This window comes from Kogia breviceps, chromosome 10, assembly GCF_026419965.1.
Source record: "Kogia breviceps isolate mKogBre1 chromosome 10, mKogBre1 haplotype 1, whole genome shotgun sequence".
Classification (NCBI taxonomy): Eukaryota; Metazoa; Chordata; class Mammalia; order Artiodactyla; family Physeteridae; genus Kogia; species Kogia breviceps.
The window spans coordinates 37757804-37773768 of record NC_081319.1 but is presented as its reverse complement, the minus strand read 5'-3'; the positions used below and the strand labels follow the sequence as shown (position 1 = coordinate 37773768).

The window sequence follows — 15965 nt, the reverse complement described above, 5'->3', positions numbered from 1 at the left end:
CATGGAGAAGGGCTTTTCTGGTAAACAGTGGTTAAGAACCCACCTGCCAATGCAGGGGACATGGGTTCAATTTCTGGTCCGGGAAGATCCCACATGCCGCGGAGCAACTAAGCCCATGTGCCACAACTACTGAGCCTGCGCTCTAGAGCCTGCAAACCATAACTGCTGAGCCTGAGTGCCACAACTACTGAGGCCCACACGCCTAGCGCCCGTGCACCTCAACGAAGAGTAGCCCCCGCTTGCCACAACTAGAGGAAGCTCATGCACAGCAACAAAGACCCAACACAGCCAAAAATAAATAAATAAAATAAATAAATTTTAAATAAATAAATAATTAATTTTAAAAGGTTTTTGCTTTTTTTTTAAAAAAGAAACAACCAAAGAGCAGTTTCCAGCATCACTTCACCAGGTTAAAATGCTGAATTTTGTCTCACTTCCCAGAGTGAGCAAGAAAACATGCCATCTTCAGTGTCCATGATTTTTGTCCAGAACTCACAGACACTGGACACTTAAACAGTGTTAGAAAAGCACCCCATCCTCTGTGCTAGGGGCAGCATAGACTTCAGAGAGCCTCAGTTAGGATGGCCGTAGTGAGAGGAGGTCTTCATACACTTGTGGGAAATGCAGGAGGAGAAATAGGCTGCTTTTCTTTGAAGTGTGGGTCTGACTGCTCCTTGGCAAGGCTTAACTTGGAAGCTGGTTGAGATCTTGGAAATCACGTGTTTCAACTCCCTCATTAAATGAAGAAACTGAAGCTCAGTGAAATGATTTAGTGGCTTAACCAGTGAGCCCAGGTTTCCATACTGCAGGCCACTGGCCTTTCCACTCTATTGTCAAAGCTTCTGAGCATGGGTTTTCCACTGCTGGACTCCAGGGTCTTCGTGTCAGAGAATTTCATAATTGCTCAAAGAATATTTCAGGTCTTAATCAGTCTCCTTAATTAAAGATACTTCTTTATAAAAAGTTAACTTACTGTAAACTCTCACCCATCTTTGTTAAACGTCATGAACAGTTCATTGCCTTGGCAGTCTGTTTCAGAAGTCATTAGTGCTTTCCTGTCAAGTCAAATCATACAAAACTGCAGAAGGAGTTGCTATATTGGTTTTTTCTTTTTAAGATTTTTTTTGATATGGACCATTTTTAAAGTCTTTATTGAATTTGTTACAATATTGCTTCTGTTTTATGTTTTGTTTTTTTGTCCGTGAGGCATGTGGGATCTTACCTCCCCAACCAGGGATTGAACTTGCAGCCCCTGCATTGGAAGGTGGAGTCTTAACCACTGGACCGCCTGGGAAGTCCTGCTATATTGGTTTTGAGTGATGAGAGTAAATGTGTCATCCAGCAGTAAATCTTATAGGTGCAACTTTAATATATGTGGCTCTTCATTTTTGTTATTGGCCTCTTAGATATGTAGCCACAAACCCAACTTTTAGCAAATGAAATAGTTGATGCCGTGGTTTTCTATGTATTTTATTTATTTATTTATTTATTTTTATTTATTTATTTTTGGCTGAGTTGGGTCTTCGTTGCTGCACGTGGGCTTTCTCTAGTTGCATTGAGCGGGGGCTACTCCTCGTTGTGGTGCATGGGCTTCTCATTGTGGTGGCTTCTCTTGTTGCAGAACACTGGCTCTAGGCATGCGGGCTTCAGTAGTTGTGGCACACGGGCTTCATTAGTCGTGGTTCATGGGCTCTAGAGCGCAGGCTCAGTAGTTGTGGCGCACAGGCTTAGTTGCTCCATGGGATATGGGATCTTACCGGACCAGGAATCGAACCTGTGTCCCCTGCACTGGCAGGCGGATTCTTAACCACTGCGTCACCAGGGAAGCCCTCTATGTATTTTTATTTTATTTTTTATTTTTTAACATCTTTTCTATGTATTTTTAAATGGCTATTAAGTACAGCTTTGTTTACAAATCTTGGGCTAAGATTAATTTGCATTATTAATCCTCATCCAGCTCTTCCACAAGGGATGCGGATGACAAGGGACCAGGGCCAGATTGCTGGCTCTCCAGTATTCCAAATAGGTGTCAGTTGTGTCCAGTAACTTTTTTATGGGGACAGTGTTTAACTTGAGGTTAAAAAGGCAGTTTTCTTGTGTCAGGGATCAGATTAACAGAGAACTTGTATAGATGTATTTACTGTCAAGTTCTTTGGCTTGAGAGCCAGATGATTGGTAGGTAGAATACCAAGAATTGCTAAAGGACTGGTTGTGTACTGGGTAGGTGAGTGATCATTTTTCTGAGTTATTCACGGAGGCTCTTCGGTCCTAAGGACCATGCCTTACCATTATTTGGCATGTGCCTCTATCACTCAGGGTTTCAGAACCAGAAAAGTGATCCAGAAGTTCTGGGATTCCAGCCCCTACGAAAGGGGATGGAGTTTTCCTCTATTTTCTTATTTCTTACTTGAAGTATTATTGATTTACAATTTATATTAGTTTCATGTGCTCTATGAATCGCTATTTTCGTAGCAATTCAACATTTTTATAGATGATACTCCATTTAAAGTTATTACAAAATAATAGCTGTATTTCCTTGTACTGCACACTATATGCTTATTGCTTATATATTTTACACATAGTAGTTCGTATCTCTTAATCTGAGTGATGGAATTTTTATAGCCTCCATTGGTGGTTTCTTTCATTCTTCATGTGCCTTTTCACTTGCTCTCTTGCATAAACTGAAGCCCTCTTAATTGTCATGTTTGGAAGAGGAGAGCAGCTACTCAGGATCTTTTTGAGTAGCTTGAAAGCTAGGTGTGATTCTCCCAGCACCTTCAGTCTGCACCCTCACAGGGTGCACTTTGCATATTTAGGCCAATTTGATAGCTCAAAAAATGAGGAGATGAAAGGCAGTCAGTGGGTATTGGAATAAATCCTTGCCAATGCAGAATGGTAGGAGTGCACTCACTGATTTTTTTTTTTCCTTTCCCCTCCATCCACTATCTCAAATTCTGGAAACTGCTTCATTCTTAGCTATCTGCTCCAGGCTAGGCCATCTCCTAAGTCAGTGGATTTTTGTTCACCCAGAGGATGAGATTTAATGATAGCTGTAGATAAATGAGCTGAGGTTGTGGGGGAGGGTGAGTACCTCCCCAACTGCTGTCTTCTGTAGAAATCAAAGGCCTTCAGCCTTTCAGGGGCATAAACTAATTGTAACTGAGTCCATCAAGTAATTAGGCTATAAAAAATTACTTTAGGGTGGCCGAATCTCAAACACTGATTATCTAACCAGAACGCCAACTGGAATATCATATGTCTGCTTTTCAGTGCACTGTGATCCTGGTGTTAATGACACCTGCGACTTCATATGTGTAATCCCAGGGTTTCTTGCGGGAGATGTGCTTAGCTGAAGCAGTGAGATCATCTTGAGGTTCTGCCTGGGCAGCAGTAGAGCTGTATTTCCTCCACTGACCCAGCAATGAGAGTACATTTTCCTAGTTCCTAGAATACTTTGACCTGCTAGATACAGTATCTGTGACTCTCCTATCTGACTTCTCTTTCTCCACTTCTCCATCTCCTCTCCCTTCTCCATTCCCAGACCGTTCTTATTCTATATCTCCACTTGTTACTGTTACTGTCTCCATTCTAACCACCACTCTTTTGATTGTCCTGATTATCATAACATCTTCCCTCATTTCGAGATTTTCATCTTCTGCTCAACTCCCAAGTTTCCAGATTGACAAGGGTGCTTCCTGCTGATCCATAGATCAGCACCTAAACTCATCCTCCTACCAGCTACTCTCATTCACAGAGTCTCAGAGGTACTCCAAACTCCATCTAGGCTTGACTTCCCAGACTTCTAGCCAGTGGCTGCAATGAGGATCCTTGAGGGCAGGGGAGAAGAGTGATTTCCAGGAGACTGTTTCTTTGTGCAGAACTCCTAAGGTACAAGTAATGAGCAAAAGCCAGATCACTTTAGGGGGCATTGCACATTCTCCCAAGTTCTGAATAAAGCCACTGGGATCATCTGGAGGATCTGAAACTCTTACAGTCTGAAGCAAGGCTCAGTTAGTCCCACAAAATATTCCTTCTTTTCTTTGTAGTGCATTGGTTCCCTGCAGGGAGAATGTGATGTGTGCTCTGCTGCCCTCTGTACAAGCCATTGCAAGGTTGAACCAGAAAATTGCATCCTGCACTTTGGCATAAAACACAGCATCTCTTAACTTAGTCGTTTCCAACTAGTGGGACACCCTCACACAAGGTCTTGTTTGGTTACACTTGTTTCTAGTCTGCCATTGTTTCTATAGACTTCTCTAGGTTCCTAAGCGTACAGTTTATGTGAATCAACCCTCTCATTCAATATTCACTAAGACGCAGTCAGGCCCTGGGCTGGTTGCTGGGGAACAAAGAGGAAGGCAACTTAATCTCCCAGACCTCAGTTTGTATTTAATAGAATAGTTCTCTGGATTTTTGAGATTATCTTGACTTAGATTCTTTTAGCTTTCTAGCATGTTTCTTCAGAATAATGTATACTTTCTGCATCAAAATTTTTCTCAAGAAAAATGCTGAATTTTGCACATTTTTGCCTGAAAAAATGTGACTCTGTGTTTTCTAGGGTAGAAGTGTGATACTGAGTAAAAAAGATGCTTTTGTTTTTGCAGGTCTTATCATTTCTCTGCAGCTTCTTCGTGGAGACATGGAACAGATTAGGAGAGAAAATCCTATGATATTTAATAGGGGATTGGCAATTACAAGAAAATTGGGATTTCCTGATGTCATCATGCCAGGTAGGCAGAACTTCTTGGGGCTGGGGTGGGAGAAGGGTTAGGAGGATTGAGTCCAGTGCTCCCCTTGTGAGCAGGTGGTGAACTATGCTGTGGAAGAGCCCTGCAGCCATTAAAAGCCTCTACAGCCAAAGTCAGGTTGCTGACTGCAGTCTGCAGCCAGTGGCTCCTTTGACTCTTGTTAGCATTTGTTCTTTTCCAGAAGCCCCCACATATGTTCACCAGTGCAGCACAGCAATCCAGCAGATGAGCTTTTTTGTCTCCTATGGAGACCGGATGGTAGGAATCAATACAGAACTTCTCATGGGGATGACTTTTTATACTCTTCTCTTCAGTTACATTTCCTAGAAGAGAATCCCCTCATAGGAACATCCTCTTTAAGGAAAATAGTGCCTGTAGTGTCAGTGAATCCCAGTTCACTTCATGTAGGAATAGCAGATATATTTGTATACGAAAAATGAATCATAATGAAAATACCATAATATATCAGAAAAATGGGTCAGGCAAATGGTATAAGTTAGGCACTGTGAATAGTACTATCTGGCTAGTTTCTCAGAAATTGTCTCACTCCTTTCATCTAGTTCCTGATGGAGAGCCAGGGCAGAAAGTGGGAATGCATTGACTCTCAAGTGTGGTTCCAGCAGGTCAATCTCAAGTTCATGCTTCCTGGTCAGGGGGATGCAGGCCAAGCTAGAGAAGTGGATCCAAACAGGCCATCAGAACCAAGGGGGCTGTAGGGAGTGACGGAAGGGTAGAGGCATGGCTCCGATGGATGGCAGGTGGTCTGATAACCAGAGAAGATGGGAACAAGGAGAGGGAAAGCAGAACAAGCAAATTGCTGTCTGTCTGGATGAATTATGGGAGGAGTAGCCCTACCTTTTCCAATGAGTTTTTTTTTTTAGTGATGTGATTTTATTTTATTTTATTTTTTTAACATCTTTATTGGAGTATAATTGCTTTACAATGGTGTGTTTCTGCTTTATAACAAAGTGAATCAGCTATACATATACATATATCCCCATATCTCCTCCCTCTTGCATCTCCCTCCCACCCTCCCTGAGTTTTAATGTTCTGCTAAAAGTTTATTTGCCTTTGTTTAAAAGAGCCAAGCCAGGCTAGACTAAACTGATTGTGACCACTCTAAATATCACCTATTTGGAGTTCTTCATGGTGCTGTAAAATCCTCTTGTTGGAAATATTTGCCAGCACATACCCAGAGGAGAGTATGGCCTGAGTATAGAGAAGACCTGTGTGATGGATTCCATCTGCCCTCCAACTTCCCACATTATGCCCAGACTTGTTTTCTGTTGCCTTTGTTCTCTCTCCATAAACACTGTGAATGCAGAGCAAGCTGCTGTGACAGCCTTCCTCTCCTGCTGATGCACACAGGAGGGTCTTTTGTATGGGAGTCCTAGGCCATTTAATCAATTCCTAATCAATTCTGTGTTTATCTTTAAACACTTAGAGACTTCATGCTTATGAAAGGCCCACATCTGACTATTGTAGAGGTGATGTTCTCCACAGGATGTTTCTCTCATCCTGTCCCAACACGTTCCTCAGCCCTCTATGGCCCTGGTAATCAGGAAAAGAGCCCAAGCATAGTCCCTAGCTTCTTGGCAACATGTCACTGAAGAAATAACTAGTGGTTACCAAAATTGTTCTGCTGATCTTATTTTAATTAGGTATCCGGGTTCATGATGTAGAGTCATATATTCTAAAAGATGTACTTAAAGTTCTTTCTCTCTTTTAAGAACTTGTTTGTCTAAGTTTTAGACATTTCCTTCCTCTTAGCCTTTACACAGTCACAGAATCAAAACAAAGTGAGCAGAGACTAGAAAGGAGCAAGCTTCAGTCAAAAATTTTTAAGCAAACTTTAATTTCAGGAGTTGCAGTATCCAAACCTCATCTATGCAAAGAGATCTTTTTGTGGAGCACTCTGCATCTCTTTGTATCATTGGCACATAGGTTTATAAAGGATTTCTGAGAATGTTAGACATGACCGTGGAAATAAGCAGTATCAGTATCATTGGTGAAGCAAGCTGAGTTTAAGGGGAGTTTCCCTCCTTTGGGCAGCTAAGGGATCATCGTATGATTTGCCCTATAAGGCAGAGACGCTGGCAATCCTGGGATGTCCAAACTGGGGCTGTGAGTGTGCTCTTTGCTGGGTTGTCTGCCCTTGAAGTACTGAGTGCTGGAGCTGAAAGTAAGGATTGATTCACAGGCAGGAAGCAGTCCTTTATGCATTTGTCCTCTCCTTTACCTTTCCTCCCCCTGAGGAAAGAATTTTTTGCATAGATGGCCACTCTTAGGACTGTGCACTAACAACTGACAGCCCTCTTAATGCACCCCAGGGTATCATCAGAGTAGGTTTGCCATCCTTGGGCAAGGGGATAGGGCTAGCCCTGCAGGTCCTGCTGGAGCAGCAGGAAAAGTATGCAGCAGTGTCTTAAATTGTGGTCAGCCTGTCTTGGGAAACCATGTCTGTGGCAAGAAGTCCCTAAGTGAGGTCACCCCTCCACCTGAAGCTGGTCCACTTGTCACCTGTGGAAGTATTGTACCTGGGCTGCAGCAGCCCTCAGCCTTCGTGGTCCTCGTGTGACCGAGTTACAAGAAGTTGCGACTTCTTGATGCATGGTCATACGGGAAATGAACAAGGAAATAAATTATGTTAGTAACTGTGATCATTTCAACACTTAAGTCTGAGAAATTAGAGTAAATGGGAAAATTAGAATTATTCATAAACTGTGATTCTTATTTTGAAACTACCAGCATTTGACAGAAACCACCAGATACTAATTTGGAGAGGTCCTTTTTGTCAGATGGCCCAGATAGGTCCTTGTCAACGCATACTGATAGAGCTTATAGCTCTGAGTTTCAGCATTTAGACAAGTCATAACCACACCAGTATCTAACATACCATTTCGAAAAAGGTCTTTCTGATGGTCTCCTATTGCTTTCCATGAGTGTGTACACATACATCATGTGACTGGTATGAACAGGAGATGTCCTACTCTTTGCCACAGCTGAGGCCCTGACTACACAGCCATCCAACTGTGCTCATGACCCATGGTGGTGAGCAGGAGGCAAGTCTTCCATTGCTGGTGCTCTGGGAGGTCACAGAGAAGGCACATCAACCCAGGAAATGTCATCCAAGATTATAGAAGAATAAACGGATGCGGGAATTTAAACCTTACTTTGAAACTGAGCACTTAACAGACTTTCGTTGGTTTGTCACCATATTTCTATGGGTATTTCCTCCTTCCCTCCAAACTCATTTTAGTTGCGTATGAAAGCTAATAACTCTATAGCACACTTTTACTCCTTTCTTAGATTTTCTTCAAAAAACTGGAGAGGAAATATTGGAGCAGGGCAGGTGTTTCAGGTGAATGAGGTGAATGTTGAAGTTAACATTGTTTTCTGTGACTCGTCAGAATTAGCCAAAATAAAACTTTAAAGAAAACTGTCTGCCAAAAGACTGTAAACTGAAAGGAATGATTTAAAAGCACTTGCTCAAGAATGATCTGTACCCTTCTCCAGACCACATCTAAGCCAGCAGAGATATGCCACCAGCTTCTGTGTAGTTCTCTAACTGTTAGCTTTCCTGGAGAGTCTGTTCCCTGGAGTCAGTAGGAATACAGAGCTCTGTCATGCCTCTGTGGGAAATAAATATTTTAACTTGTTTTATAAACCTTGAATTTTTAAGGTTATCATTTACTGTGGGCGTTACGGGCCAAGTTTCATGTTAGTGAAATGAGCTTCTCTCTTGTCAAAAGAAATCTGCCCTTTGATTTAGTATGTTCTAGCTGATGGCCAAGTTTTTCCTAAAGCAGTAGTTCTCTAACTTTAGTATGTATCAGAATCACCTGCTGTGCTTGGAAAAATACAGATTGCTAAACCTAACCCAAGAGTTTCTGAGACAGTAGGATTGGGGTGGGACTTGAGAATTTGTATCCCTCACAGGCTCTCAAGTGACGGTGAAGCTGCTGATTTCAGACCCCCTTTGAGAACTATGCCCTAGAGAGTACTCTGCTTTAGGGATGCTTTGCCGTTCCCTGAGTCAGACCTGGCACAAGCTCCTCTCTGGGTTGCCCTGAGCTTGCCTTTCAGAAGGCAGCTATGCTGGCATGGCAGCCCTCTAGGGGACCCCCTGACTCTTGCCCTTGTGCTCAAAAATACACTCTGTCCTTTGCTTTGACCCCTGGTAAAAAGTGCATGCTTCATCACCAACCTGCAAGTGATGTTTCTTTTCTCTTTTCCTGTTTGTCGTAATTGTTCTTGTTTCTCTCTGTGCTGTCCCCTCATTCTTGCCCCTTTCTTTCTGGTGCAGAGATGAAGATAGTTGGGTGTAAGTTCCTGCTTTTGTGTGTCCTGTCTGCTTTTGCCTGCTTTGTTTCCATCTTCATTTGTTTCACAGGAATGTTATGTTACAATACTGGGGTGGGGTGTCATTTACATTATTAATCCTTCATCAGCCTCACCTTTTGGGATAACTGACAAGACATTAGAGAAGCTACCAGCCCAGCCTAGAGACTGTGTATTACTTAGGGTGTTCATTAAGATCAGAGAAAACTAAGGACATGTTGGAATGTTTAGAAAACCTTAAAAAGCCCTAGGTGAATAGATACAGGAAAGGATTTTTATGAGATGGATCAGCTACTCCCATTGAAAAGAAAATGAGTAGTGCTTATCCCAAGCTACAAAGAATCAGAAAGGCAGAAAGCTGCTCTTTTCAGCTCTGCTGGACACATCTCATGACCTTTGAAAGAGACACAACTTTTTAAAGAAAAGCTCTTCTCAGCAGAGTGATAAAAGTATTTACCACAAGTAGATTCATAGGACTGTGGTCAGTCTGAGTGTCAAATGAAGCTTTGGCAGTATCTCTAAGGGAGGGTTGAGGAATAATCACATCTGGTCCCACAACAGGTTGGAAGATCATCACATCCCTGATCCAAGAAAGGAATAATCGTATACAGTGATGTCACACTATGCCCATTCCTGTCATACTGTAGAGCAGAGAACATCACTGACTTTGTAGCAAAAGAAACCAGAAGTGTTGACACTGAAGACATGGTTAGAAAAATAAGGAACCTGTATTTCCTGGATACTAAAGAAATCCTTCCGAGAGTCTTTTTTTAGTCTCTTCCTCAGAATAAGAATTACTACAACATAAAGCATTGGTCATGTGTCTGAAAGTGTCCATATTAAATGGTAGTTAACATCTCCACATCTCCATGAATGCTGTCAGGAGACTCCTATTCTACCAGGAGACAGAATTGGCACCATCCCAAGCAGGCTGCTGTGTCTGCTGGGAGAAAGTTCTAGTTTTACATGGTCTTAAGAGAAAGAAAGCACTATCCACAGAAGCTCTTCCTAATCCTATCTAGAATTAGACAAGGTCTAAATAATGTGTTTAATACTGTTATCATTGAACCTAGAGCCTCCACACATGTGGTATGAGAAATTTATACAGAAGGAACATGAATATAATAAAGAATCCAAGCAAGTCTTAGTGCCCAGGGACTTCCCTGGTGGCACAGTGGTTTAGAATCGCCTGCCAGTGCAGGGGACACAGGTTCGAGCCCTGGTCCAGGAAGATCCCACATGCCACGGAGCAGCTGAGCCCGTGCACCACAGCTACTGAGCCTGTGCTCTAGAGCCTGCGAACCACAACTACTGAAGCCCACGAGCTGCAACTACTGAAGCCCATGCTCCACAACAAGGGAAGCCACTGCAATGAGAAGCCCACACACTGCAATGAAGAGTAGTCCCCACTCACCACAACTAGAGAAAGCCCACGCGCAGCAACGAAGACCCAACGTAGTCATATTTATTTATTTATTTATTAATAAAAGATGTAGTGCCCAAACCTGTGTAAGCTGTCCTGGACCATTTCTCCTGGCATAGAATTCTACACAGGCTGGAACTATGTGGCCCTAAAACTTCAAGTAAGGCTGGAGTGTCTGGCAAGAGATTATCTTGCTAACAGATGCTTTGGTGCCTGAGCTGGACCTTGAAGATTTGAAACCTCTACGGAGACTGCTTTCAGAAGAGATCTGCAAACACGTTGTGAGCTGTTTCTCCAAAGTCATGCTAGGATTCAGGTCTTTGGATGATCAGACCTGGCCACTGAAGCATGCACTTTTCTCTCTGCTGGATGCAGCTCTGTCACAGTGCTCCCCAGCCCTCTAAGATTACTGGTAGCTGAAAATCACTGCTTCCTTCTAAGACCTATCACTCTCTAAGGGCCCCAGAATGTTTCACTCCAATCCCTGACACAATAAGATGGCCTCAAGTTCATTACCTTGCTCCTTCCCAGCAGCTGTTTATTGTAGACTTCTAGGAATCTGGATTTTTGATGTGTAGGTGCAGCATAGTGAAGCTGCTCTTGACACTTGAACACTCCAATTCAGGTATCAGCAAACTATAGCCCATAGGCCAAATCCAGCAGCCTGTTTTTGTACTACCTACCAGCTAAGAATGTTTTTTTACATTTTAAAAGGGTTGTGAAAACAAAGAACATGTGACAGAGACCTATGTGACCTACAGAGCCTAAGATACTTACTCTCTGACCTCTTAGAGAAAAAGTTTGCCTACTTCTGCCTACTCTTTTTATTTTTTGCAGTACGCGGGCCTCTCACTGTTGTGGCCTTTCCCATTGCGGAGCACAGGCTCCGGACGCGCAGGCTCAGTGGCCATGGCTCACGGGCCTAGCCACTCCGCGGCATGTGGGATCTTCCCGGACCAGGGAATGAACCCGCGTCCCCTGCATCGGCAGGTGGACTGTCAACCACTGTACCACCAGGGAAGACCTCTGCCTACTCTTAAGTGCCTAGTTCTCTGACATGCAGCTATACCAACAGCTGTCACTGGCTGCTGTGTGAAACTGTAAAAGGGACAAAGATTATTTATTCTGAAGCCCTCTTACAAGAACAACCTCATTCATTCATCTTCCCATTCAAGAAACTCTGTTGCATGTCAACTGAGCACTAAGTATTCAGAGATGTAAGGTATTGCTGATGCTGTTAGAGGCTCTGCCAACCTTAGGAATCAGAGGACACCTAACAAATGGAGTCAGGGCTTCCCTCAACAATACGCACTCCCACTCCTCATGGAAAAGCCTCCCCCTTCCATACCCATCCCAGCATTCCTCCATGCTGCCTAAGAGGTGCCCAGTCCTCCACCCTCAGCCAGACTTCACTAGTATCTTCCCAGCAGACCCCCACATTATAGTCCCCTGATGTTAAACCCTGGAGAGCATCAGAATTACCTGATGATAATTTTTTAAATACAAGTACACAAGCCCACCCAAGACCCACTAGAATCTCAAAAGGTGAATATTAGAAATCTAATTTTAACAAGCTCCCTAGGTGTTTCAAATACAATCAGCCAGGCAGTGGTCTTCAGACTAACCATAGAAACCACTGTTCAGGACTTCTCTTTCCCATTCTTATGATAAGGTGCCTGTCCTCATCCCTCTCTTGGTAATATTTCTTGGCCATTGGTGCTAAAGTTTACATGAGCCTCCTGGAGACAGTACCTTAACCCAGAGGCATGATCCCACTTGTAGGCTTTGTGAACACGTAACATACAATAAGGATAGCTGAAGAGCAGGGACCCTGGGAAACTCTCTGTAAGGCAGGCCTGGGTCATTACATTCTGGAGCTTTTCACATTTGTTTCTTCTAATTCCTTGAGAATTAGTGGAGAGCTCAATTTAAATGATCCTCCAGAGAGCTTTTGACAAGAAGGCCCCAGCACCATTAACTATTAAAAAGTGCTGCTTTCAAAACTGAGGTCATAATTTGCAAAATTGCAACCCGTAAGGCAGCCTGATACCTATTCTGACTGAGAACAACCTTCGTCTAGGCAGATCTGTTCTCTAAATAAAGAGCAAAGATCTGATGAAATCAAGCTGCTTCAGTGTGTAACCCAGAAGGTACAGTTGCTTGTATTTATCGATTTTCTCAGCTAGACGATCACCAAAGCATTCTGTTTAAAGAGAAAATTTTAAAAGAATGAAAACTGTAGGAATAGCTAGCTCAGTCCTTCCATTTGAAATTGGCATTTTGGTTTAAAATACCCTGGAGGAGCTGCCCAGAAGCTATGAGCTCACTCTATAAAACCAAGACAGACCAAATTCTGTCATTATCAATCTCCAAGACAATACCCAATTTAGTATTAGTATTTTATATCATATATTGCTAGGAAAAGTTTGAAATGTTCCATTTAAGGACATACTTATTATAATATGGTTAACTTTTGTATAGAGCCACAGAAATTTATGTTTGTACAAGCTAGACTACTATTGCTGGTAGCCAACATCTGCTTTTAAAAGTCATGTGAATTATCTTGAGAATAACTACCAGAGAGTGCTGATTTATATACCACGGTAATTTTAAACAAAGCACCTATTCTTTAGATATTAAAATTCTCTAGACTATTCACTTATGCCAAATCATCCTAGAAATTGAATAATTACTTAAATTCCATAGAAAAGCTAATGTGTAACTAAAAGGCTTTTATCAGGAGAAAGCTCTGAGATGTCTGTTCCAGTTGTTAAAAATTTAAGGTGTAACCAACTCTGATTTATCCCATTATAATGGCAATAACCCATAGTAAAGTTCCCAGTTAATTTTTTTTAACACCTTTATTGGAGTATAATTGCTTTACAATGGTGTGTTAGTTTCTGCTTTACAACAAAGTGAATCAGTTATACATATACATATGTTCCCATATCTCTTCCCTCTTGCGTCTCCCTCCCTCCCACCCCTCTAAGTGGTCACAAACCACCTAGCCGATCTCCCTGTGCCATGCGGCTGCTTCCCACTAGCTACCGATTTTACATTTAGTAGTGTATATATGTCCATGCCACTCTCTCACTTCATCACGGCTTACCCTTCCCCCCAGTTAATTTTGAATTTTACTTTCAGGGCTGATTTTATTCAGCCTCTGTCCTGACGGTAGCAAACTGATGAATTTGAGTTTTCCTTCTTCTGCTAGTCTTCCCCACCCTACCTACACACCGGAGTGCTATTTTAATGACCTGCTAGGAGGGCCCAAGCAGGGACGTCCAAAAGAGGAAGATTAAAGTGTCAAACTCATCAGAATTCAAAGGAGAGGTTCTACTCAACCCAGGAGGAAAGTCTATATGGACTGCAAGGATGGACACCCTGAAGTCTGTCCCACCTACCCAGCAGTTGCATTTGTGTGTGATTTTCAAGAACACATTTTCCTCTTCCCTTCTTAGTAGCCTCAGGGCTATTTGTTTGGGGAAATAGCTTTCACACGTTAGAGAAAGTTCTCTGTGCTTTCAGGGAATAATTGTTTCTCAGGGACTGCTCTTCCCCACTTGGGTCAAAGTGTTTTGAGAGTATTATGTGACCAAATAACCATGATTGCACTCCTACAGTAGGAAGGCAACCTGAAGAATAGAAGGTCTGGTCATGAAGACCCCCAAAGCCCAAGATATATGCCAGTCCTGGTCTATCACTGTTTCACATGTAAGAGACATTCGGACACTTCCACAGTTAAAGAGGTGGGCAGTGCAGAAAAGGAGCCATCGGTCATCATGTATCTGACCAAACCAGAAAGCTCAGTTGCTAACCAGAAACAAATACTTATGTCATTGTGATTCCAAGTTATGAACAGATTTAGATGTGCCAGTTTTTCTAAAAACTGAAGGAGAAAGAATTTCTGGCTTCTGAATTGGCTTGCTTTGCAAGTTAATTAATTGTTCCATTAACTTTTAGTTGTTTTCCTCAGGCTGCTAACACATCTTCACTTTGGCCTTACCTGGTTTCCTTTGTCATTTTCTTCCTTAGAAGATTTTTTTTCCCACAGCCTTTACTATTTTTTTTGAAAGTCAAAAGCCCTTCTTTAGTTTGTGTTAAGTAAAATTCGTCATTTTATGGGTTTAGAATCTTAGAGCAGCCTAAATAAGCTCCTTTTATGAACAGACAATTCCATCCCCCCTAAAAAAAGGCATTTGAGACTTAGGTCATTTCAGACTTGCAGTTTGAGCTACTGCTGCCCAGTCTCAAGCAGCAGGTATGGGCTGCATGGGCTAGAGTCAGAGCACGCAGAAGCAACAAGAGCACAACAGACTGTCGCCCCAGTCCTTTGGCACCTGTGCTTTTGGAGAGTCACCTGATCGCAGAGCACTTGCTGCAAAAAGAAGAAAAACTGACAGTCCAGTGACCTCTGCCTGACACTCCAGCAGGGAATGGGATTTGGAGGTAAGCCTCCAGAAGGAAGAAGTAGTTTATCCTCTAGTCAGACTCAGAAGGATTGAGGGTTGCAACAAGAAAAAAAAAGAGAAATGATTTTTTGTTGTTTTTTTGTTTTTGAGGGAAAGGAGGAGGGATTAGTACTTAAGACATAGACATGATTAAAATAAGTGTTATTCTTGTTGATTCTAAAATCTTTCCTCTCTGGGGGACTTAGATTACAGCTATTCTCCTGGAGGGGAGAGAGACTGAGCAGACATCTGCACTCTGCCTTTTCCCACCCTAGACAAGCTGTGGTGAACACCTTTAAGATTCAGACTTCGAGAGCACATGACTAACCAACCTGAGTACTGCTGCACTGATATTGGTAGAATGTCCATTGTTATTAACCAAGCTTGGAATGGCCTGAGTACCCACCTGAACCCTGGAGGATCCAGATGCTAGCCTTGTCCTCCATGCACATGGGGCAGAGTGGCTTCTGTGGTCATGAAGACATGACATTTCTTTCGCCACAGGTGATATCCGCAATGACCTGTACCTAACCCTGGAGAAGGGGGACTTCGAGAGAGGGGGAAAGAGTGTACAGAAGAATATTGAAGTGACCATGTATGTGCTTTACGCAGATGGAGAAATCTTGAAGGTAAAGTTTGCCAGTCAGTTTGGAATGGAGGCTAATCCTGTAATAATTTTAGTGCTCTTTTGGACTTTGTCCAGAGACCCATCCTCTTCAGGAAGAGCTGAACTCAAATCACCCCATATGCATTCTTCTCCGCCTTAGCCTTTCTTCAAGGAAATTCTACAGTATGCTCTGATAGTGACTTGCAGTGTCATACAGCCTTTTTAGAAATTCTTCCTAGTGTCTGACCTGAATCCTTCCTGTTCTAATTTAGACCTATTCCCTCTAGTTCTGTCCTACATGTCACTTTTTCAGCCACCTGTCTAGCATCGAGCTGCCTAGTTTTGGTAACTGTTATTAGGTCCCACACTTTTTGTTCCTTGAGCTAATACAGAAA

The 15965-nt window shown here is 42.6% G+C and overlaps 1 protein-coding gene across 9 annotated transcripts in view; it reads left to right on the top strand.

Moving 5' to 3' along the window:
* The window catches only part of DOCK3 (dedicator of cytokinesis 3), a 445236-nt gene that overhangs the window by 341913 nt on the left and 87358 nt on the right, over positions 1–15965 (top strand). For all 9 annotated transcript variants that reach the window (XM_067044062.1, XM_067044064.1, XM_067044059.1 and 6 more), the window contains exons 14-15: positions 4605–4730; positions 15468–15592. In XM_067044062.1, the coding sequence (XP_066900163.1) occupies positions 4605–4730; positions 15468–15592 (251 nt within the window). The remainder of the gene's footprint in view (positions 1–4604; positions 4731–15467; positions 15593–15965) is intronic.